Consider the following 24,141-nt stretch of genomic DNA (forward strand, 5'->3'; position numbering starts at 1 on the left):
CAGGCTAATTCAAAAAAGCCGCAAAAAAAGGGTACCAAAACCACACCAGATAAAAAGAAACAGAAGACAGCTTCCACAGTCGTGGTAAGAGGTGCTTTTAAACATCTCCTAAAACCAATTACTCGGGCTATATTAAATAACTAATAACATCTTTTTCTTCATATTTTTCGTCTATTTTCCAGCGAAAAAATATCGCTCTCCGATCCTAAAATTTAGTTTTATAATCACCTCCCGAGGGCTGATTATAGCATGGTATGACGAACCCTCGTCATGCAGATCATAGCGTGCAAATTTGTGTTATCACATATTTGTAAAGAGGAGCTTCTTTACTGAGGCCAATACAAACGGTTCACATGCATTACTTAAAACTAATAAAAAAAACTATATCGAAAATTGCAATATATTGGTTTTATATGAGGAAGTTATTTTACATTTTAGTGGCCACTTAGGTTATAGCTAAATGTTCATACCAGATGTCTCAAGAGGTAATTTGTATAAATAGTGGTTGCATGTGATTCAACCAACTCCTGAACTTCTGAATATCTGTGAAATAACTAGTTACTTGCCTATGTTCAGATACTAAAATGACGAAACAACTCGAGTTACCTTCTTTCATGATCGTTAATTACTTTCAATTCCTTTTATTTAGCCATATAACGTTTAAAAATGCCGTAGTTATCGATAATCATCACTGAAAATATACATTCCCTATTATAAACATTTAATCTAAAAAAATATTTTCCCATTTTCCATTCCACGTTTTCCATTCCCTATTCCCCATTCCCCATTCCCCATTCCCCATTCCCCATTCCCCATTCCCCATTCCTCATTCCCCATTCCCCATTCCTCATTCCCCATTCCTCATTCCCCATTCCTCATTCCCCATTCCTCATTCCCCATTCCTCATTCCCCATTCCTCATTCCCCATTCCTCATTCCCCATTCCCCATTGCCCATTCCCCATTGCCCATTGCCCATTCCCCATTCCCCATTCCCCATTCCCCATTCCCCATTCCCCATTCCCCATTCCCCATTCCTCATTCTCCATTTCCCATTCCCCATTCTCCATTTCCCATTCCCCATTCCCCATTCCCCATTGCCCATTCCCCATTGCCCATTCCCCATTCCCCATTCCCCATTCCCCATTGCCCATTCCCCATTGCCCATTCCCCATTCCCCATTCCCCATTCCCCATTCCCCATTCCCCATTCCCCATTCCCCATTCCCCATTCCCCATTCCCCATTCCTCGTTTAAGTACATCCTATATACCAATATGATACCTACATTGATCTCATGGCAAGCACTTGCACGGTCAAAGTTAGTCAACCCTCAAGGTCACTAGACAACGATTAAAAACAGAACTATGAAACTGAAGATTTTCATTTCATAACACAGATAATTTCTGTGGCTAAATATCCAAGCACATTTTCGCGGCAAATGGAGGCGATTATTAATGAACCACTTAGGTATCATTAATTATTTATCACCTGAGGGCGGGGGAGACTGGATTTTAGCAGGGATCATACGGTTTTTAGGGGGACGGAGAAGGGATCAATCACCGGCAACAGAGTATAAAGAAGGGACAAATGAAAAATGCCTGCCAATAGGGGGGGGAACACTCGAATACTAAAGAGCCCAAGAAGTGGGGGGGGGGGAGGGGAGGGTTTAAAAGGGGGATTTTATGGCGACATAACCAAAATCCTACCACCCAGTCAACCTCCCTTTCCCACTCTCAAGCGACAAATAATGACCGTTCTCTAACTGTAGGTGTTTGATAAATACTGTATTTTTCTAGCAGCAAAGTTTACCAGAGAGTAATACCAGCACTTTACCAAGCCTGACTAATTTATTCAAGAAACCACAGCGTCAACAAGGTATCACTTCACCAACTCGAAATTTTCGGCAACACTACATGAGTCAGTCTTGGGATGAAAATTATATGCAAATTAATCCTCTTCACGACATTATGGAGGAGGAAGAAGAAGACGAATTTTAGATGGAAAAAGAATCCGGCGCTCGATAGATAGGAATTGTTGTAAGTGAATCTAGGTGTTGAACGATCTGTTGTTCAACGATGTGCTAAAGACATTATTCGTACCAAAAGTGTAACGAGTTTTTTTTAACTCGAGAAGTTAGATTGTCATTTCCGTTTTCTTCAATGGACTGTTCTGTTTGTTGTTAATATTTGAAAAAGAAAACAAAGTAAAAAACTTTGGATGAGGCGAAGTTTTCTGCCTGAGAGTACTTGGAAACCTTTTTTTGTTGGGGGGGAAGGGGGGAGGGGTCACGTTTTGCGGAGTGGGAATGTTTGTTTGTTGTAACTTTGAGAAAAATAATGACATAACCCTCTCCTGTTTGCATCTTAATTTTTCGTCGGCGTCATCCCACTATTTGCAAAATATAGCTTCTAATTTAATATTCTCTGACCAGCAAGCGGAAAGTAGAAATGCTGCTTATGCGTATAAAGGTCTAGATGTCTCGACGAAGAAAACATTTATAATTACAATGAGTTGTGACGTCAGCATTTAAGAAAAGATTCGTTTTAATCATTTTGCCTGACATACTAAAACACAAAGCTGGCGTTATCTCTCGATCCAGTTCTCTCAAATTCAAACGCGACCGGAACATAATCTGCCCATGGTGCACCTAACCAATGATAACTAGCTGTTATATGGGGAAGCCTTGTATGAAACTGATTCGCAAAAATTTGTTGTAGTGCACTTTTGCAATCAATATTTTCGGAATCAATTTAGGACTAGAAAACCATTTCCTATCATGATCATGTGAACGCTGAAAAAAAAAAAGGTCCCATGCTTCGCCATTGATCCAGTTTGCTACTGACAGAAATGATTGCCATAGTTACAAAGGCTCTATGACAATAATCAATCTGAGAGTAAACAGTAACAGGATAGGATCAGAAACTTTCCATTTTTGACGAAAGTGTAAATTCCATTTTAGAAAATATTTTGCCATATAGGAATAGACCATATGATCTGTTTCCAAAAGCTTGAGACTTGCAAGGAATTGAGACACTAAAAATTCCCGTAAAGAAAGTTGAACTGTCTGTACCTTTCACTAATCGAGTTCACGATTCATACTGTAAATTACGGATAGTGTTTCTTCCGTTCGTATATATAGTCTAAGTCTGAAACGCGCGGGCAAAAAATCCGAGTGAAAACACCCCGAGGTTCCGAAACTTACGATAGGGACCGAGAAAAAGTAATAATAATTATTATATGTCAATCTAGCGGACCATACTGTGAAATATGGTTCGCTAAACTGACTACTCACGGCTCACATACTAAATAAAAAAAATAAATTTAAAATTTATTTCTTTCGTGAGTTATGCGACGTATATTCCGAATAATTGCTCTGCTTCGATAATTCTCATAATATATATATATATATCTGCATATACAAATAGCTACAAAATAAATAATTATAATATCTCAGAAAGGAGTTGGTTAACCATTCACTCCAAGAAGAGATCAAAATGCACCTTTTCCCGAAACTATTAAAAATTATGCTGCAAGTAAGTAATGAGTGTAGACAAACTGATCAGCCCAACGGTGTATCATTTCTCATTACTAGTTTACAAGGTGACGTATGAGAGCAAGAGGGGAGAATTCCTGATTAAATCTTGAGAGCTGAGTGGCTAAGACAGCCCACAAGCTCGTGCCTGTTTCCAAAATATCTCTTTTATAAAATCGTAAAGTTCCATGTCAGCCCAGTTTGCTCGTTTTATCTTAGAAATCATTTCCTCACTAACGGAAACGTTCTTGCCTCTAACACCTTCATTGACTCTCAATTCACTGGGGTTCCTTGGTACAACTGGCACGAAAAAGGGCAGTCGCCTTTGTAGAATTTTTAAAGTTAATTGAAAATTTTCCAGCAAACCAACAACAGCGTAATGTTGTAAAATGTTTTTCTTCGCTTTAATGAGCGCGTTAGGCGCGTCGCTCTTGCAAAATCTGTCCGTTCCACAGAAAAAACGTGTCATGACATTACGTCTGCAACCTTGGCTTTGTTTCTCGAAACATTCTTCAATAGTTTCGTTCCATTCGCCGCTGTCAATCATCTGTTGTATTCTATCCTTGGGTCGGTTTGTACTTCGCATGTAAGAGTAATGAGATATAAATCTTGCAACTGGCTCTCGAACTTGATTAATGTAAGTATGAGAACGCAATTCTAGGTCCAAGTTGTTTCTGAAGAAAAAGTGTGCATTAAAAAGCACTTTTCGACTTCCTCTGACTTTACGTTCAATAATCATTGGATATGGTGCAGAGACGCCCTTGTCATAGAAATCTTCTGTTGTTTCTGTCATAAAGTAAGAACAAACGCAGCTTCTAATTAATATCTATGGTCACAACGGACAATAAATAAACCGAAAACCAGCGCCATTAACACAGCCTCAGTATGCATTTTCTGTTAATTATTTTGAATACATTTCCTTAGCTCTTAGATCTTATCTCTATGTATCTCTATTCTGGTTGGTTGTTGCATGCGACACTAATTTCAGAGGATTTAGATGGGTATCACTGAGTCGTCGCCAACAGAATATACAGGAAAAACTGTAAAAAAATTGACTGCCAATGAGGGGAGATCATAAACATGTTTGAGTGGCTCAGGGGAAGATCAAGTAAATTTTATCGTGATACAATCAAGATTCTCCGACCCCCTTCCCCCCCCCCCCCTCTTTCTACCAGGCGGAAGATAATGAAATAATGACCACAAACTATGACAAGTCATGAACACTTTAAGTAGTTTGCTACAAAAAAATACTCACGTTTGGTGTACAGATAATCCATCACGTAACTTAAGAAACCAAACAACGCACCCGTCGTTTCACTTCCGGTCTTAAATATCCTGTTATAAAGAACCACATCAGGTAATATGGGCTTACATGATGCTACCACTGGAAACAGCAACAAACCGTTATTTGCGCCAATGTGCACACTTTGTCCAAGTTCATTTCTTGGCAGTTTGAACTGTCGTAAATTGTCCAACAACCCTTGAGTGTACACATTATAAGCCATAATCCTGGTTACACTTGATTTCCATTCTTTTGGAGGTTTTTCTCGTATTCTAGCCAGCGAAGTGTAGAATTTCTTCTGCCATTGCTTAACGTCATATACGGTGACTTCTTCAAGCCAAGATGTAGAATTTTTGTTATAGACGTTATCTTTTTGTTGATCATAAAAATAAGGTGTTATTATGCTAGGTTTGTCCAGTTTTTCAATGATGACCCATCCGCAAAGGAACAAAGTGACAATAAAAAACAACCAGATTTTTTTGATATGTTGCACGAACGTACATTTAATTTCCATAAAATCATATGAAGGAAGCTGACCTTCGTATCACTGTGAGAAGAGAAAAAAACATGTTAAAAGTAAAGAGGAAGTAAATTCTTGCAAGGTACGAAAGAATTAAGGAAGGAACGAAGGAACGAAGAAACGAAGGAACGAAGGAACGAAGGAACGAGGGAACGAGGGAACGAGGGAACGAGGGAACGAGGGAACGAGGGAACGAGGGAACGAGGGAACGAAGGAACGAAGGAACGAAGGAACGAAGGAACGAAGGAACGAAGGAACGAAGGAACGAAGGAACGAAGGAACGAAGGAACGAAGGAACGAAGGAACGAAGGAACGAAGGAACGAAGGAACGAAGGAACGAAGGAACGAAGGAACGAAGGAACGAAGGAACGAAGGAACGAAGGAACGAAGGAACGAAGGAACGAAGGAACGAAGGAACGAAGGAACGAAGGAACGAAGGAACGAGGGAACGAAGGAACGTAGAAACGAAGGAACGAAGAAGGAAAGAAGGAATGAAGGAATTTAGGAGCGAAGAAACGAAAGAACAAAGGAACGAAGAAACGAAAGAACAAAGGAACGAAGAGACGAAAGAGCTCACTTAGCTCAGTCATCACTTTCACCATCAGGAGATATTTTAGACTTAGAAAATATTCATTGGGCCATGTAACCCTTCAGATAACTTCAGAGAACATAATTTCAAGCTAACAAATTAAGTTTAAAGTAATTTAACCCCACTTAACTAATTTAACCGTTGTAAAAAGATGTGATTTTTTGAGGTCACGCAATCTAACATTGCGTGACTTTATAACATAACGCTGTGAAAATCGTCTCCAGGACATTACGACGAACCTTGCGCGGCTGTGCGTTTACAAAATAATTTACAATGAAACTGACTCAACCTTTTTCCCTTCCTTCACGAATTATGTGATTGAGCGGACCTAGAGAGCAGATATCTCAATAAAATGATGACCCACAATTATCATGGCGAAAGTTTGACGTACAATTTAAAAAATCATGTTTACACATACTTTAATTTAATTCACACTTTTGTTGAGGCGTTCATTGTGTGCTGACTTGAAAAATTTTGCTATGATTCTTGTGGACTACCGAACAAATTGCTGCCCGAAGCCAAATATGGTTGATGTCAAAGCAAGATGATTTGGATCTCTCAACTGAGTTGATAATATAAATTAGCCACCGTAAAGAGTTTCTGAAGCTGACGTTTCATGGATTTAGCCCTTCTTCAGGGCGGATGACGCCAAAGCGAAATGTCCGCTACGGTGGCCAGTTTACATTATTATTTCATTCTCAGTTGATACAACCAAATTATCCAAATACCCCTCACCGTCGTTGAAACTATTTTTAGTCTAAGTCAAGCAAGCTTTTCAGTCCTTTACATTTTGCTGTCGCCAAAGGCTGTTAATAAAGAGCTTCTTTACGCATTTCGTAAATTTCATTGAATACAGGATGTTGGCCTTTATCCACTTGAAGATATTACGGTTTGTTCTACGTTTCCGTTTGCGATCAAACGTATTTCTAATATAGTGAAAACTCCTTCAAAATCTAAAACGTCAAGAAAAAATATTCTTAACTAGTGCTTTGTTGAAGAAACGGCTTTTAAAAACAACCAGAGCTATTTTAGTTTTGTGAATCATTTGAAGGATATGAGAGGTAAATATCACATGCATCTCGTGACTCACTTGATGCACATGTTTGAGATCGTACCAGATTCTTTTGTTCACACGGGATAAGAATACGGTGACCATTGTCTGTTAGGTATCTCGTTCTTTAGTATATGACGATTAAAGAGATTTGGACAGTCGCGGTACTCTATACATTTACTTCAAACTTAACAGCACTCTTAGAAATTGCAGACGAAAGTCTACTTTGTTGGTGTTGTCACTCCGCTCCGATCCTATATCAGAATATCAACAAGAGAAACATACCTTTTAAAAAAAGTGGCGTTCCACTCGTTTGTATTACGTAGAGGATACTCGTCGACGTTTGCGAAAACTTATGTTTCGTCTCCCTTCTCTTGGCAGGATTACTCTGATTGTTCGAGAATAATTGACACAATTACTCGTTGAGTTTTTGCTTCGATCGCCACGCGCTAGTCCGATTGATAGCTTGTCTCAGGAAGCATTCATCGAAACCAGTGCTATGTCGACTTATTCCGTTGAAGCAAGGTGTGTTGACCCGACTTTGAGTGTTTTCCCCCTGCTCTTCAGTCTCAAAACGTCTACAACACCAATATAATAAACTGAGTAAATTTACATAAACATTTGTCGGCCGCTCAGGCGTTAACTATTAACAAAAGGCGGACAAATAGTAGGAGAGAAATGATAAGTTTTGAGCTCGGTAAAGAAATAAAAAAGATGTTTCTCGTCTTGTCACGAGCGTAGGACAAAGAAAAAGGAATCGAACTTCTTTCGAAGAAATCTCATCCGTGCGAAATCCGAAGATCTGAGTTCCTAGTTGAGACTCAGAATTTTTTCTTTGTACCATGCTCGTGAAAAGGTGAATATTTGGAATATTTTAGGACGTTTTTAAATGAAATAGAATTTTCGCGAGAGTTTTTGATGATGATGATGATGATGAGAAAAAAATCGAGAAGTTTCTAGACAGATTTTTTCAGGCATTTATGGTGCATTTGTTCCTAAGCCTAGAGCCGTTTGCTTTTTTTCCCCTTGCAGCAGCGAGGCAGAAAGCCGATTACAGGTACGGGGTCCTGCATAGAACTTTTAATACTAAATTACATAACTAACCTTTCCATGAATGGCAAACTTTTAGCTTGTCTTTTTGTTTTTTTTTGCTTCTAAGTTTCTTTGATAAAGTGAAATTCTACTCTTGTCAATTTCTTTTTTAATCTTTTTCTTGCATGAGAATGAAACAGTTTCCTCCGAACTATGTTTACTCCCAAACGAGCCCGAATGACGAGGACTGGAGGTAGGCCCAGCAAGGAGCAAGGACTGGTAAGGAATAAAAGCTATGTAACCTGGTCATTTGCTAGGTTGCCTCGCAGTTATAAAACATGGCGGCTTCATGTGGTTTCTTGAGAAAGGCATCTAGTTTTTTATATTTGCGATGCAACTGTAGATCCATTCTTCTTTCCACAAATGTAAGCATAAGGCCATATTCTAGCGTAACTGGAAGTACAGAGGACGAAAACTTCGAAGAAATGTTGAGGAATTCTAGGTTTGTCAAATTGGGTCGACCTGAAGGAAAAATAGTGGCTGGGAAAATAACGCACATCGTGGACAACGGTGCGAAAAAAGATTTGTATATAGACTTTGGCTGGAAGTTTCACGCGGTTTGTACGGAAGGGAGAAACAGAGCAAGGTATAAACATGATGTTTGCCGTTGAATTTAAAAGAAATGAAAATAATTAATTGAAGGGGTAGGGTGATACCATAATTATAGAATCAAAATGTATATTCTCCATACTGTTCTCTTTACATTTCCTTTGATACTGACAAGGAAAAGTTATTTAACTCTTTAACTCCCCTCTAGCTGCTACACATTTCCTTGCAAATTAGTAATGAGAATTTGGTGTTAGATTAAGATAACTTCTACCTGATAAGTTTGAATATACTCATCACCTATTTGCAGGATAATGTAAGGATATTATAGGGAGAAGTTTCATGTTGATCACCTCTGGGAGTTAAAGGGTTAACAGTCCAGAATATTCTTAGTTTGTGATCATTTTCTATTATTTTTATGACTTTTAAGTGTAGTCCAGCTGTGTCACTTTAAGGAGTAATTAGATGTCACATTTAGCTTAGTGTTTGATTTTTTTTAACTTTCCTTGACTTCATTAAGTGACCAAGAAAAAATATCTCCTCACAAAATCAATAAAATGTCAAGCAGATAAGTGACGAGAACAGAGAAAATATCAATTAGGGGATTATCAGTTGATATAATACCTAATAATATACATGGAAAAATTACTCAGTTCTGATTGGTTAAGATAAATGCAGTTTTCAGGTAATTCAGTGCAGAAGAGAGTTAATTCAGTGCAGAAGAAGGTTAATTCAGTGCAAAGAAAGAAACAAATCAGACAGTCTGATTGGGGGGGTAATCAAAGAAACTCACATATAGCCAATCAAATGTGAGCCTTGGATGTTGCAACAAAATTTGAAAATTTGAAAATTTGCGAGCGAAACAATGGCCGGCGTTTTAAGTAGGTTTTCTTTCACCACCACAGCTGAAAAACAGCTTAAACAATGAAAACACTGTAAAAGGCGCTGCTTTTTGGTTGTCGGTTTGGAAAAAGTGGTGTTCAGAGAAGGGAATTGCCGAGGAAATCGAAAATTACTTGTTAATTTTTTGAAAGACCAAAAATTGCACTCGCCCTATGGGCTCGTGCAATTTTGTTAGTCTTTGAAAAAATTTACTTGTGCTTATTTATTCCAAATTGCACTCGAAATCATGTGATTACCTAAGTATACAAATTCACCAAACTAACATCATAAGAATTGTATAGAAGATAGTAAGGAGAATTACTGATGAGATCGTGGGAGTGTAAGAGTTAAGAGTTAAATGCCACAGTTCCATTCATAATGCTTTTATGCTTTCTTTTTTGTTTTGTTTTGTTTTTGTTTCAGTTACTACAATGTGGATGACCTGGTAAGAATAAAACTGATTAAACTGGAAGCTGCAGAACATTTTCTTGGTCAAACCAGACACATAACATTATGCGAGGCTGATGCTACTCTAGAGGGGAAGTTGGATCCACTTTATAGATACAGTGTGTTGGAAAAGGAACTCAACTGATCATTTGTGAAATTCTCCACAATAATTTTTGATAACATTAATGTAACAGTAATATTTTGTGAATCATTTCAATGTTTTCCTATCTTGTTTTTATGTCCTAATGTGGCTGAAATGAATGGTTATGTAGAGACTTGGGTTCCCATCACTTGCCCACAACTGAATAATAACTTCAGGAAAATGATATGAGTAACATAAATATCTTAAATTACGTTTAATTGCAACTGCACAACAAACCTTTACACCCTAACTTAAGTATGCATTCTATTCTATTTACATTTCCTGCAGTACTCACGAGAAAAGTGAGACTTTAACAAACATAAAGTTCTTTAGTCAATAACCATTTCCTTAACTCTCATTATCTAAATGTTTGATTCTAGGATGATACTGAAAGAAGAAATTAGATGTTAGTCACTCTTAGAGGTTAAGGGAATTTTTCAGGACAAATTGCTGTTAAAGTGATGACAATAACTTGTTCTATGAAGATTCCCCTTGGAAAATTGGGAAAAAACTTGAAATGCATAAGAACTGTAACTAAATGGAAGCAATATTAATGCCTCGATTTCCCAGGTGCCATTTTGGCTTATATGATGTCAAACAGTTGCCACTATTATCATTAGACAATAGCTTGTGTTCACATGAGTCCCATGCAATGAGTTCATTTAGATAAGAGTGGCAATTATGAAGCATGCAGGCCATAAGTCTAAGTGGAAAATATAAGGTTCTGGTATTTTGAGTACAGACCAAGAAAACAAGGTTAGTGAGATATTAATAATTTCTCTGTAGCTTTTTAATTTAGTAGGCTGCACTGTGAAATATGGCCTGTTAAATTGACCAATAATAACACAAATACTTTATGGTTCAGTTCAGTAAAGTACAACAGACTATCAGCTGCAGTGTATGTATTAGCCATGATCAAACCCTCATTCAGTAGAGAGGATGCTTTGTAAAGCAGATTATGTTATATATTAATGTTACTCTTAATAATATTATCATGTGATTAAATTAATTTCATTGTCTTTGAAAGTTGTCAATTATGATAAGTTTGTAATAATCGTGAGACCCAGTTCCATTTTAAAAAAATAAGTTCCCTTTGGGATAAAACTGGCTAAGATTTGGTATTCTGTAGTTTCAAGCAAATTTCTCAAAAATATATAATTATCCTTACTTGGATATAATACCTGCTTTTTGCAACACACTTGCATTAAGGAACTTTCCTTTTTTCACACTAGTACCTTTAACCTTACATTGTTTGTTGATATTTAAAACTTTGAATGATAAATAAAATAACTTAGTTACCAGTAACTGTTCTCTATAATGTATTGCTGTATGCATTTTGGTGCACACCGTAATTTGTGAATAAGCACTCAGGCCCTTATTTAAAATTTCAGCCTAGAGGAGGAGCACTTATTGGAAGGAGGATGCCCCCAATTGAGGAGGGTGCTTATTAATCAATTATTATTCTGTACTGAAGCTTGAAAATTTATAAACAAGGTGGAAATAGAAACAAGTTTGCCTTTCATCCCTGCTATTTGAGAAAGGGAGGAGGAGTGAGGCACTTGTTTGATAATTATGACCTTAGGGGGTGGGCACTTATTCATGGGAAGGTGCTTTTTGGGGGAAGGCCCTTATTAGAGAACATAAGCGCTTATTTTAGGAATGCAGTATATCATTTCAGTGAGGTCACTTCAAATTTTACAAATAAAATGGTTTTTAAACTCATATTTTATACCTAGGAATTGATCCTTTTGGTCAACTTCATGTATCACAAGGCTCTACCAATTATTGAATAGTTTTTCCTTGTAACTGAAGATGGTGTTTTATCAGGTCCACACAGGCCTGATGGTCAAATCGCACTGCTTCATCAAGTGGTGAAAATCCCCACCTAAAAAGAAATTCACCTCTATTAACAAGCTGCTTGCCATTTGTGCTTTGAAAATTCTTGAAGGAGATAACTTGATAGGAAATGTTTGCCATGAAGCTTATGTAATGCACTAATTTTCAAACTTCTGTTAAATTTTTCCAGGGTGTTAAAATACAGAAAAGAATAAACAGATATAATTTGTATAAGACAATCAAAGATAGGGTTTAAGTCTTTGACATTAGAGGCTCATAACCGCACATGCTTAACAGCAGTTTCTGAAGCACAAAGTGGATAAGAGCACAACCACTCCCCCTTCCCAATTGTTAGGAGAGCCTGATGAAGGGGGTGGGGTGGGGGATGGGGGGTTACCTTATGATGGAGTGGCATACTCCTTTTCGCTTCATGCTAAGGAAAGTGCAGTAAGCTGTGGCTGGGTTGGCCACTTGGCTCCAGTACAAACACAACCTTTATTTCTTTACATGTACAATTCATAGTCAATTTACTACCAAGAAAAGTAAAAGTAAATGAAGAGAATTTAATTCTTGTCCTCCTGTACCTATCTTTTGGATCAACTGGAACCTCACATTTCTCTAGAAGAAATTTGATGACCTCCTGATGGCCTATCAACACAAAAGATTAAGAAAAAAAAAACAGGTTGACAGATGACCAGTATCATGGGTATCATCTAAATATTGCTACCTCATTTCTTCTTGTTGAGAAGGCTTACATGCCCAGCCAAAGACTGTTGTTGTTATTCATTGGGCTTACATAATGATATATTTTTGGAATTTGGAAGATAAAAGAAAAGATCTCAACGTGAAGAATTTTTAAAGTGACCCCTCCAAGTACACAACCCTGTGACTATCCAATAGGGCTTAATTCTACTGATTAGCCACAGACCAGCAGGGAAGAAAATTTTTAGAGCTTCTCTTTATAAGGCTTGGCTGTATCTATAAATTAAACCTCAGTGTGTTTTTCTCCTAAAAAAATATTAATTATCCACTGTATTTTCCTTACCATTTATATATTTTGTACCACTGTTATCTTACAAGTGAAGAAAAAAAATCTATAAAGATCTGCTCTACTTGAAAATTATATTCTTTCCCCCTCAATACCTTGAGCAGCGGCAACATGTAAAGCTGTCCTTCCATCGTAGTTTTGCATAGTCATGTCTGTGCCTGACAGATAATATCTAAAACCATTGACAGAGGTAAATTTGAGTTCAATCTAGCTAATGTGCATGTACACATGCATAAGTATAATTAAAATGTTCTCCAAAATGGTACTACCAAGTGCTACTTGTAAAATCAAGCATCTCTTTTCGATTGAATTTTTTTTTTGTCATGTTCTAGTGAATGAATGCATGAAACAATGTTTCTCTCTATATACAGTCATTCTCTATAGCCCTATTTTGATGTTTAAAATTCAGCATTTAACAAAATATCTCCACAAAGTAAAGTTACAAAGATTTTTGCCTTGTACCATCAATATGATGGCTATTTTTGATGTTGAAGTTTAAAATATCAGAATTCAGTCATAAAAAAATAGAATGATTTGACAAATTCACAATATGTGGCATGCTACAAAGTCATGTAATTTTAATCAATAGGACTGTCGTAGTTAACTGAGTGTAATGGCTCTCAATGGAGCATAATAAGTATGGATTAACAAAAAGAAGGAGTACAAAAAAAATATAAAATAAGTAAGAATGATAAAGTGTATGTTGTAAGTATAGTGTCTGCCCAATTGCAATGGCCATGATATTGGTAAATGTGAATTCATGTAATATGTTGATATTGTATATCATCTTAAAAGGATCACCATTATCATTACTAAATATAAAACTCTAAGCCATCAACATCACCTCCTTAAGGCTGTTACATCTCCATAACTTGCAGCATAAAGAAGAGAAACAACTTTTTCTCCCTGATGATAAAAATTCAACATTCAGTTATTTTCTTTGTACATGAAATTCTACTTAAAAATGTAAACAGTGATTCCATCAGAAAGTAAAATTATTGTTAGAATTAAATTTCAATCAAATAACCTGAACTAAATAAATACTGTTTAAAATATTAATAAAACTTCCTGGTCCTTTAGAATTTGGCACTTACACAAACATGATAGTAGTACATAATATTTTATCAGAGTTTGCTTTTCTTTTTAAAATTCAGTTACTCCTTGCCTTTGCAAACTATAGTTTTATCAGAGGACCTAAGTTCAAATTATGAATCATAATTTGATCAAACTGTACCTGTACTTCAGCCTTTCTTCTGCGAGGGTCCAGTTTTCTACCTGATGAAGCACCCTTCAGGTCATAGTTATGGAAATCGAACAAGCTGACAAGTTCCTGCAAAATATATGGTTGTCACAGCCTCTAAAGAATCTTTCCCATCAAACTTACTGGAACAGATTGTCAGAGTATTATTCTCAATCAAGACATTCATATCCATTCAATACTCTGTAAATTTATCCTCGTCACTCTTATACATGTAGTTCAATACAATTGTCATCATTGTTCTTAATTGTTATCCTTGACCTAACATCACTGTTATCCTCAACAACAAAATTAATTATTAATCTGTTAATATCATGTAATTACCATCACCATCATCGTCTTTATGTAATTATCATCAGCATTATCTTCACCATCATTGTACTCAACACAATTCTCCTTAACATTGATTGATCAGAGATGAATGCAGAATTTCACACAAAGAGGGCAAAAGGAATTGTGGCAAGAGCACAAGTCCACCCCCTTTTTTGAAATGTAAGGATAGTGGCAGGCTCTCTTTTTCCTCACCCCCATGACACAAAATTCCACCCAGATCACCAGAATCACCTTCATGAAAGCTCTGTGCACATGGAGCTTTTAATTGTTACATTAACTTTGCTTCATTATTATCATTACCTTACAAAACTGCATTCCTCTGACACTGTTACCTAGATCATCCAGTGGTGGGGACCAGACCATCATACCACAAACTTTAGGCACAACTATCAAGACTGCACCACTTACACCTGACTTGGCTGGCAAGCCTACCTGAAAAAAAAAAAAAAAGCAATTGAGAAAATTCAGGAAAATGCTACAAGTCAGATTAGAAGCCAATTAAGGATCTTGTTAGTAAATTTTTTGGATCAGCTGATCAATACAATGTAGCTTTGAAAATCTCAGTGTCTCTACACTGAAATCAGAATGCCATGGAAATATTTCTGAAAATTAAAGTTGTGCTACGGAAATAAGCTACCTGCAGGCAGAAGATAACAAAACTGTAGGCAGTAACTGAAAATAGTTTGTGGTTTTGTGGCTTAAATTGACTTCCATGTTGTCTTAATTCCTAGTGAAAAAAGTCATATCGCAATGTTTTTGAAAATAAAATATTTCAGGTGTTCAAAGTTTTCTGAATTTGATTGCTAATAAACTAATAAAATCTCCTCTGTGCATTGACTATTCTCCTTACATGAAAGGCAAATTGTCCAGAGTAATCATACAGTCCACAAGAGAGCATGAGAGACAGAGTATGTTGTACAGTCTGTGAGCTGAATACCTGTAAGAATAAAAACATGTTTTCAACCACTGACAAAGCCACTTTGCTGTATACACTAAAACGAAACATCATCCACTCCTCTTGATTTTTTATTGAAGTGGCAGAAGTAATTTGGCAATAAGTTTTCAATTTTTGCTGATAAGACAGTCACCAAGAGCCAGGGGAAAGTGCTAATGTCCCTTGGCACAAATTTCTTGGATGAAAAAAGTTAACAAATGAATTATAAATAATAGTCTAATTAATGAAATACTTGTAATCAATACACAAAGTTCTCATATTTTAAAAATTACAACATAATGATTACTTTTTCACCAGTCAAAGGACAAATTCCTCCATTTGCCAGGGTTGCTGCCATAACACTACCAGCATCACAGTTTGTTTCTGTGGAGCAAGTCTACGAAAAAATTTTGCTGCCATTTGAATTAATCACAGTTGAAATTCTGGGGAAATTGAGATATCCAGTGTATGTAGAAAACTACACTGAGTCCGTAAAATAAATGATACTTACATGAAAGTAGAGTTCAAAAGTATCCATCAGATTTGTGTTAGGTGGAAAAGCCTTCAACAAAAATGAAGAAAATCAAACTGATATCATTTGGCACAGTTAATATCTAGTGACTCTTCTCCATCTTTACAGCATTTGGAATTTGTTATTTATTTCATATTTATTCCTGGTCTTGTTGGTCCTTAAAGTAGAGATCCATGAAAATGGGACCAAGTAACAAGCAGCACAATTTTGCGAGTGTGCTCATGCTTATACTCACAATTCAATGCAACACTAATATTCATTAACCCTTAACACCCAATCATCAGTATTTATATTCTCCATACTGTTTCCTGTACATTTACTAAGGTGCTGACAAGGAGAATTTTTCAAACAATTGAGTTTCTTTAGTTGGTGATCATTTCCTTTACTCTCATGACCTTAATGTGTGATTCAGTGGTGATATTGTAAGGAGAAAGTAGATCCTAGTCACTCTTAGGGTGTCAAGGGTTAAGTAGAAAGTAGGCCCTGGCTTAACCTCACCTGACTCTCCAGCTTGTACTATACATAGGCTCTAATTTAAATTTATAATTGCAATATATATATATATATGAATATCATAATTTATTAAAATTAGTTAATAATTAATTATCAATAATTACAACTTGTTTAAACAGATTAGGTTAATGTTTAGTGTTATGATAAAGTTCAGTTTTGTTGTATCAGACAATTTTCAATTTCACTAAGGTCTGTCCAAATTTCTGCCTGGCTGCTGCTCTACAAAGAACTTTACTTAGTTTGTATTCTAACTTTTTACTGAGCTTGCTGTGTATTTCCATGCATCATGTATGTTCCACCAACCTTGTGAGCATTCATGTAGTATCCCAGAGCATAGTTTTTGTCAGCAGTTTCACGCTCGGATAAAAAGCTAAAAATATTTTAAATTAATTTATTCACCAAAATCAGTAGTAATGAATTGATAATCATATGAAATACAGCAGATCACAAGAAGTTTACTCAGGTTCAAGCAATGACAGTCATGTGATGTATTGATATTGGTGAGGGAAGTCTCTCAATGTCTATAATAATTATTGATAATAATCTCATGTTAATGTTATCTGCCTCAGTTTTGATAGTTCATGATATCATGCTAAACCTCATCCAATAATTCCTCATCATAATGATTATTATAGTAATAACAATTATAATTTTATAATATAGCTTTTCATCACTTCACCCTATAAACCTGTCTCTTTTCACTATTTATTTTCATATTTTTGAGATGACTGGGAAATTTTGTTTTGATTGCAATAAACCATTTCTGATATATTAAAATTTGAAGTTTTGTCAGAGGCTTGGGGGAATAATAAAAACAAAAGAAATCATATTGAGGATGAATAATTAATCTCTGTTGTTTTATTCACCCATTTGCCTCAGAGCCAAGTTTGAGTTTTAATACATCAAAAATGGCCTATTGAGACATAGTGATATTATTAATAGAGGAATCAATGATAAGTAGTCAGAATGACTAATTATATTAAACCATAACAATTTTTATCATGACTGAACAAAGAAACATAACTTACGTAGCATTACTAAATCCAATGTATTCCCCACCAGCTATATGTTTAAATTTTTCCTGAACCTTTAAATATAAAAACAACATATTGTAAGTTACAAAATGATGCCTTATTGTCCTTAGCTTATTCATCTGAAAGTAGGTAACACTAGCTATATCAATAGTTAGAGACATAGAAAAAGTCTGAACACTTAAACAAATGGCCCATGTCAGCTGATATCTGAGTTCTGACTAGTTACTTTAACAGGGAATACTCTCACGGATAGATGATCCAGATATGATGCCCACGAGCACTCCACCACAACCACAACCTAGTAAAGACTTACTCATGGGCCTGAGATGTTCCATATGGTTTCAAACATGCTATCCCTTAAATTTGCTCTGCAGGTGGACTTGACACTTACATTATTATAAAAACTTGAAGTTATTTCAATCAATTAATAGAATCAAGGATAATGTGAATGATACTCACATATTCACATCTGTCTGCCAATGGCCATTCAGGCTGAAAAATCACCACAAAAAAAAAAATCATAGCAGACACCTTATTTAGAGCCTGAAATTTTTTTGTAAAAGGCACATATCTATGCTTACAAATTATTTATAATTATAATAACTTGTAACTTCAGCCACCAATTCTTACTTTAATTATAACACTACCTTTTGAAGTGCACACAGAACAAGAGCACCAGAATTCAACATTGGATTATGGGGTCGGTCTGCAAAATGCACAAACAAATTGTGGAGTAAACAAAGAGAAAAACATGGCATTACCTATTTCAAACATTTATGAACAAATATTTACTAGTAATCTAATCATGATAATTATCTTGTGATAATGTTTGGTGTTTTGGTTCACATTGTTACCAGTTGGCTCAACCATCTAACCTCTAAGATCTGATTGTTAATTCTTGCCTCTCGCTGCAACACCTTTCCTTGTACATGTAAATTGGTTATGATAATTTGGTGTTAGCTCAAGATAACAATTTCTACCTGATAAGTTTGAGTACTCTCATTACCTATTTGATGGATAATTTATAGATAGTATAGGGGGAAGTAACATCTTAATCACTTCTGGGAGTGAAAGGGTAAACAATCTACTGCACTTGTCAACAGTAATGGCACCTGGTTCATGCCTTTGTCATTTGCACATTGTGTCATCCTTTTCGACATGTATTACATCCTCATCTAGACTTTTAACCCTTTCACTCCCAAGATCTAATTGGTAATTCTCTGTACTACCTGCCATACAATTCATATGATGTTAGTTCAGAGAATTTGGTATTGGATCAACTAATCATCCCATGATTGATATTCTTCTCTATTCTCATCACTTGCCTGCTTGATATTGTATTGATATTGTAAGGAGAAATTTTGTCTTGGTCACTTGTGGGAGTGAAAGGGTTAAGCATGCATTTTCTACTTAAGAATTTTGCAGAGATCCAATTCAAAGACTTAATTCAAATGTCACCCAGTCTCAGTTTAAATACTAACCTTGGCTATTCAAGTGTAAATAGTTAAATGTTTGACCACTGGGTTCTCGTCCTACATATCTGTGCACCTGGTTCAAAAAAATTAATTTTCAAATGTACAGTTAGAAGCTTACTTAAATGTGAAGAAGGTTTACTTTGAATTCATTAATTCTAAATCAGTTTTAGGAGCAACTTTGTGGCAGACATGGTGACTCTGGATGGAAGAGAGGTCCAGATTTACCCTTTGGTGTGGTCACTTTCTGGTGTGGTCACTGTCTGGTGTAGTCACTTAGTCACTTTCTGGTGTGGTCACTGTCTGGTGTGGTCACTGTCTGGTGTGGTCACTGTCTGGTGTGGTCACTGTCTGGTGTGGTCACTGTCTGGTGTGGTCACTGTCTGGTGTGGTCACTGTCTGGTGTGGTCACTGTCTGGTGTGGTCACTGTCTGGTGTGGTCACTGTCTGGTGTGGTCACTGTCTGGTGTATTCTGAAGCAAGTCATTTTACTCCCTCAGCACCTACCTCTAATCAGGCCCCAGTCCTTTGAAGGATGGAAAATGAAAAGGGGTGGGCCTAGCTAGGTGTACAAGTAGATATTACCCAGAAAGAAACTGACAAATGCTCTTTCCTGAGGGATGGGGGGGGGGGGGGAGGAATCTGCAATGCCTCAGAATCCCATTCAGAAGACATAGATACACTCACACAATAGTCACTTCATGCTACAGAGGTTGGGTGTGGATATTAAACCCAGCCTATGACAATGACACCATCAAGGCCACTGAGTGCTTACCCTTCATAACACTAAGAGCCTCTACTACATTTGGACTACTCTCACTATATGCTACATGTACATTTATGTATTTATAAACTGTAGATCTCACTTTAATACTGAACAAGTACAAATCTACCAAGAAACCAAATGTGACCACAAATTACTCATTAAAAAAAAATAGTAAGTAAATTTTAAGTAAATTCAGGCTCCATTAATTACTAGTAGTAAAAATTATAGTAATGATGATCATGACTTACAATTACTACTTATAATAAGTATTTGACATTCCCATTTTTTTAATCCTGTTCTGAGGGGCAATGAAGTCACTTGTTTTTGAGAATTTTTTTTATCAAAATGAAGATAGCTGGTGTATAGATCAAGTTTTCTACTCACCACTTCTGCTGTTAAGTCCTCCAAAACTATTGGATAGTGAAGACATTTGGATACTGACTGAAGACAAAAGTGTTCTTTGTCATCTCCAATTGAAAACCTTATGAAAGACAAAAGATCTATATATTTATCAATTATCAAATGAATAGAATATTATTAATAATAAACTTCTCTTTCTTCAACCTCATATCTTCTCCTATTACTTACTTATTCTACAATCCTTGTTATTCCCTAGAAATATAAATCATTCATGAGATCAGGTATAATTATTGGTATTAATTATCTTCCATAAAATCAGTGTTCCCCTTTTCAGGCAGTGACTGGTTAAAATTTACCACTTTCAGCACCTCCTATTAGTGCCTAAAAATTACTTGGAATTCTTGAAAACTCCAAAAGCAAATGGATTAGTCTCCAGGTTTGAAAACTTTAATTTACCTATCATGCTTAAAATAAGGGAGAACAGACTTTCAAATTAGTTATCAGTCCTATATTTTAAAATATTATATTCAACATCTACAACCACAGAAACAATTTACTAAAATTTGGAATAAGTTTTGAATGTACAAAACTAGTAAGCTACTGCACCTCTGCCCATCAACTGAACAAACAGCCACGCCCCAGAGGTTAGGATCAAACTTTGCCAACTGTGGGATATAGTCAGCAACCTATGGAAGGAAATTGACAAATTAGTTAGTGATAGGAATCAGTTATTGATTGATAATAAATAACATAAACATTTACTGGCTCTAAGGAAAAAGCAACACAATCAAAGCATGGAGAAGGTGGCTCCTTAGAGAGATGACCACACAGCTGCAGGTATTATTGACTTTACTTTTCACTGTGCATGAAAGGGATTTTAATAACTCAAGGAGACACATTATTACCCAACTTATTCTTATTAATTATTATTGGCTAAAAAGTGAATTATCAGATTCTTGCTTCACTCAGATTTAAGGTTGGCAGTCTCCCCACAGTAGACAGATGGGGTTCTGCTATAGTCATCCTGAGAGACTCTAAGAAGACAAAGCTAAGCAAGAGAGGTGTTTGAAAACTTGTGGGAGATTGTATTGATGGTACTACCAGTATGAGAGAAACCTACTTAATTTATTTAGCTTGACTTCACTGGTCCATTTAAATTTGTGTTTTCAATTTATCTCTGGTCAAAATAGACCATCACAGTGTTGCAATCAAGGATGCAACATGCCCAAAAAATTACATAAAATCAATACTAATAATGTATTAATACTTAACATAATGGTTTTGACTCAATCATTAGAGTGCCACGTTTGACATAGACATCTGGACATCACTACAAAAGTTAAACTACATCCCTGTATCACCTCTAGTTTTAATGAAGGACATTACTTTATTAGGGTTGTAAAAGTGTTTTAAAAATGGAGACCATAAAATATTACCTTTCCTCCACTGTTTGGTTTACATTTGCGATATATTTCCTCGATACGTTTTGTAAACTGACTAAATTCTGGAATCACAAAATCTCCCCGAAGTGCTTTCTCTATTAGGACAATATTCTTTTTGATTGATCTGAAAAGAAATTTAGTAATTTAAGTTAAACTAATTTTAAGTCCATCAAACAGTCTGAGTCATTAAATGTACAGTAAGTGTCATGAATATATCATTGCTGAATCAAACATTAGGTCATGAAATTAAAGGAAATGATTGCCTGCTAAAGAAGAACTTGTCTGATTGTTTTAATCAATTTCTCCTTGCCAATGCTATAGGAAATGTACAAAAGAGATCAGTATGGAGAATACACATACTGATATTAAGGTGCTCAGGGCTAATTTAAAAGTTCCTTTTAGGGGGCTCAGGCCACCAATCTGTTCAAGGGTCATAATTTTAAAATTCATTCTCATCAAGGACCAAACATGTCATGTGTAATTATTGCTCTTTAAAATAAATTTCATCCACAGAATTTTGATTTATCAAAGCCTCCAGTTTGTTTCTCAGTACTTATTTATTAAACCCCAACATTTTCAACCTTCCTGAATTGATAAATTGAGTTGAATTTACTTTAATTTAAAAGATTAAAAGTTGAAAAAAAAATGTTAAATCGATACCTTCTGAATGTTTTCTCATCCACAAATCCTTCAAAATTTTCTTGTTGTAAATACTGTGCAAAGTTTGCCATTGTTTCTTGTAGCCTTCGATCCTTGACTCTAAAACCAGCTTCTTTCAGAGCCTTAAAAAAAGAAATTCAATGTATGAGACATTTTTAAATCTGTTTTTTTTTTTACATAATTTAAAATGTATATCAGCTTGTGATCTATGCTGTTTCTTCTTAGACAAAGGTTTTGAAGAAAATTAATCTCAGAGAAAAGAAAATGAAAAGTGTTACATATTGCAAGCACCTGCATCCAGGAAAATACATACTTTACAATAAAACTTACAGCTATGAACTTTGCTACAGAAACATTTCCATCTTCATTTTTGAAGGTTTGGTATATCACATCTCCATCTGAAACACTAATTAAAAACAAAAAAATTCCTTTTTTAGAGTTTTCATCTCAAATTTTTATACAAATTAGGGTGGAAGACCTATCAACCCCTCTTGATTCAATTGGACATTTTTGGCTGTTTTATTAGCAGCATTACGGGGGCTTAAGGAGGGGTGCTATGTATATAGTCTCCCTTCCCCTCCTGCAGTTATATTAGAATTAAACTATTGTTTGTCCCTAAAATGTAAAACCAAAGATGTGTTAACTCTACAGTGTTTGGACACTGTGGGGTTGGATACATTGACCAAAAAAAAAACCCTTCATATCAGCTTGCCAAACCAAAATTAAAGAGATCAGAGAGTGATTTTCATCTAGATCCCCAAAAAATAAAGAGCAATTATCAAATATCTGAGAAATGAAACCAAATATAATCTATCACTAATATTAGGTTATAATAATATCAATAAACATAAAAACCATTTATGGCAAATTTTAATTTCTGGAATATATATATTATTAAGTAATTCAATTTAATTAGCAAACTAGTCATGATTATGGGAGATCGAGTATTGACCATAAAGTATCATTACTAGGCCTAGATGCAAATTATACAAGAAGTATGCTTTGATTTATACCAAGATTGAAAACCTACTCATTGTAAAATGAACTTATTTAACCGAGACAGCAGGGTATCTAAATTCTCCTTACAGCATCACCTCTGAATCAAATACCAAGGTCAGGAGAAAAAAGGAAATAATCACCACCAAAAGAAGCTCTTGATTGTTTGGCAGATTCCTCTTGATATTATTACTGGAAATTTTTAATGGAAAGTTGGAGAATAAAGGTACTGATAGAGACAGATATTTTTCGTCCTGTCACGAACGTGGGACAAAGAAAAAATTCTGAGTCCCCATGAGGAATCGAACCTCAGATCTTTGGATTCCAGGCTCCGATGCTCTACCACTGAGCCACAGAGACTCTACGGTGAGCGAGGTCCATAACGAAGTTCATATGACAGGCGTCCTGCATACTGCTGGGATCATATGATGATTAGATACAAGCTATATATAGGTGAAATTCAGATAGTACGTACTTACTCAGATCAATGAAATTACTGGCCTAAAATAGGGGTAGTCCTTTGATATGGTGAGGTTCCTCTATACGAATACCTTTACAAGAACATTGTAAGTCTACAATCGTTGACAAAAAACGAAAAATATCACCGATTGTATATGATGGTAATTATAAATGGTTAGTGATCAGCATGACAAACCTGTGTGTTCCACTGGCGCTGTTTACATACCGCGACAATGGTCCAAAGAAACACGTACACTTTCGAAATGCCCGCCGAAGATGAAGGCAGCCGTCTATGGCTACAGATCTTTGACACACACGTATAAACATTGTCATGGTCTTCTGATTTTGGTCCTTAACCTTTCAATCATTGATGTATTCGGGGAAAGATGATCACATATTCTTCCAGGCTCTAAAAT

General features: G+C 35.9%; 4 protein-coding genes across 5 annotated transcripts; 1 reads left to right on the top strand and 3 right to left on the bottom strand.

Annotated features, from left to right (window-relative positions):
* Positions 1-903: 903 nt before the first annotated feature.
* On the bottom strand, positions 904-1,260 carry LOC136281154 (heterogeneous nuclear ribonucleoprotein 87F-like). Its single transcript, XM_066167378.1, has one exon. It carries the CDS (start codon positions 1,258-1,260, stop codon positions 904-906), a length of 357 nt encoding a protein of 118 aa, XP_066023475.1.
* Positions 1,261-2,562: 1,302 nt separating this feature from the next.
* Positions 2,563-8,203, bottom strand: LOC131770479 (heparan sulfate 2-O-sulfotransferase hst-2). 2 transcript variants are annotated; one of them, XM_066167833.1, is made up of 4 exons: positions 8,078-8,203; positions 7,259-7,551; positions 4,787-5,360; positions 2,563-4,317 (listed from the first exon to the last, which is right to left on the bottom strand). In XM_066167833.1, exons 3-4 carry the CDS (start codon positions 5,325-5,327, stop codon positions 3,656-3,658), a joined length of 1,203 nt encoding a protein of 400 aa, XP_066023930.1. In that variant the 5' UTR covers positions 5,328-5,360; positions 7,259-7,551; positions 8,078-8,203; the 3' UTR covers positions 2,563-3,655. The 2 variants fall into 2 exon arrangements, with proteins under 2 accessions (XP_066023930.1, XP_058942171.2); XM_059086188.2 differs by lacking the exon at positions 8,078-8,203 and having other exon boundaries at positions 7,259-7,603.
* Positions 8,204-8,335: 132 nt separating this feature from the next.
* On the top strand, positions 8,336-10,302 carry LOC131770439 (small ribosomal subunit protein bS1m-like). Its single transcript, XM_059086152.2, has 2 exons — positions 8,336-8,651; positions 9,917-10,302. The coding sequence occupies exons 1-2, from the start codon at positions 8,344-8,346 to the stop codon at positions 10,083-10,085; spliced, it is 477 nt and encodes a 158-aa protein (XP_058942135.2). The 5' UTR covers positions 8,336-8,343; the 3' UTR covers positions 10,086-10,302.
* Positions 10,282-24,134, bottom strand: LOC131770438 (glutaminase kidney isoform, mitochondrial-like). The gene is made up of 20 exons (XM_059086150.2): positions 23,922-24,134; positions 22,601-22,676; positions 22,271-22,392; positions 21,605-21,734; positions 20,775-20,854; positions 20,193-20,289; positions 19,052-19,118; positions 18,218-18,276; positions 18,030-18,062; positions 17,565-17,623; positions 16,840-16,906; positions 16,003-16,053; positions 15,799-15,888; positions 15,408-15,494; positions 14,858-14,989; positions 14,201-14,296; positions 13,811-13,872; positions 13,062-13,138; positions 12,503-12,566; positions 10,282-11,967 (listed from the first exon to the last, which is right to left on the bottom strand). Exons 1-20 carry the CDS (start codon positions 24,056-24,058, stop codon positions 11,865-11,867), a joined length of 1,689 nt encoding a protein of 562 aa, XP_058942133.2. The 5' UTR covers positions 24,059-24,134; the 3' UTR covers positions 10,282-11,864.
* Positions 24,135-24,141: the final 7 nt, after the last annotated feature.

Source organism: Pocillopora verrucosa, chromosome 5 (genome assembly GCF_036669915.1).
Source record: "Pocillopora verrucosa isolate sample1 chromosome 5, ASM3666991v2, whole genome shotgun sequence".
In the NCBI taxonomy this organism is placed as follows: domain Eukaryota; kingdom Metazoa; phylum Cnidaria; class Anthozoa; order Scleractinia; family Pocilloporidae; genus Pocillopora; species Pocillopora verrucosa.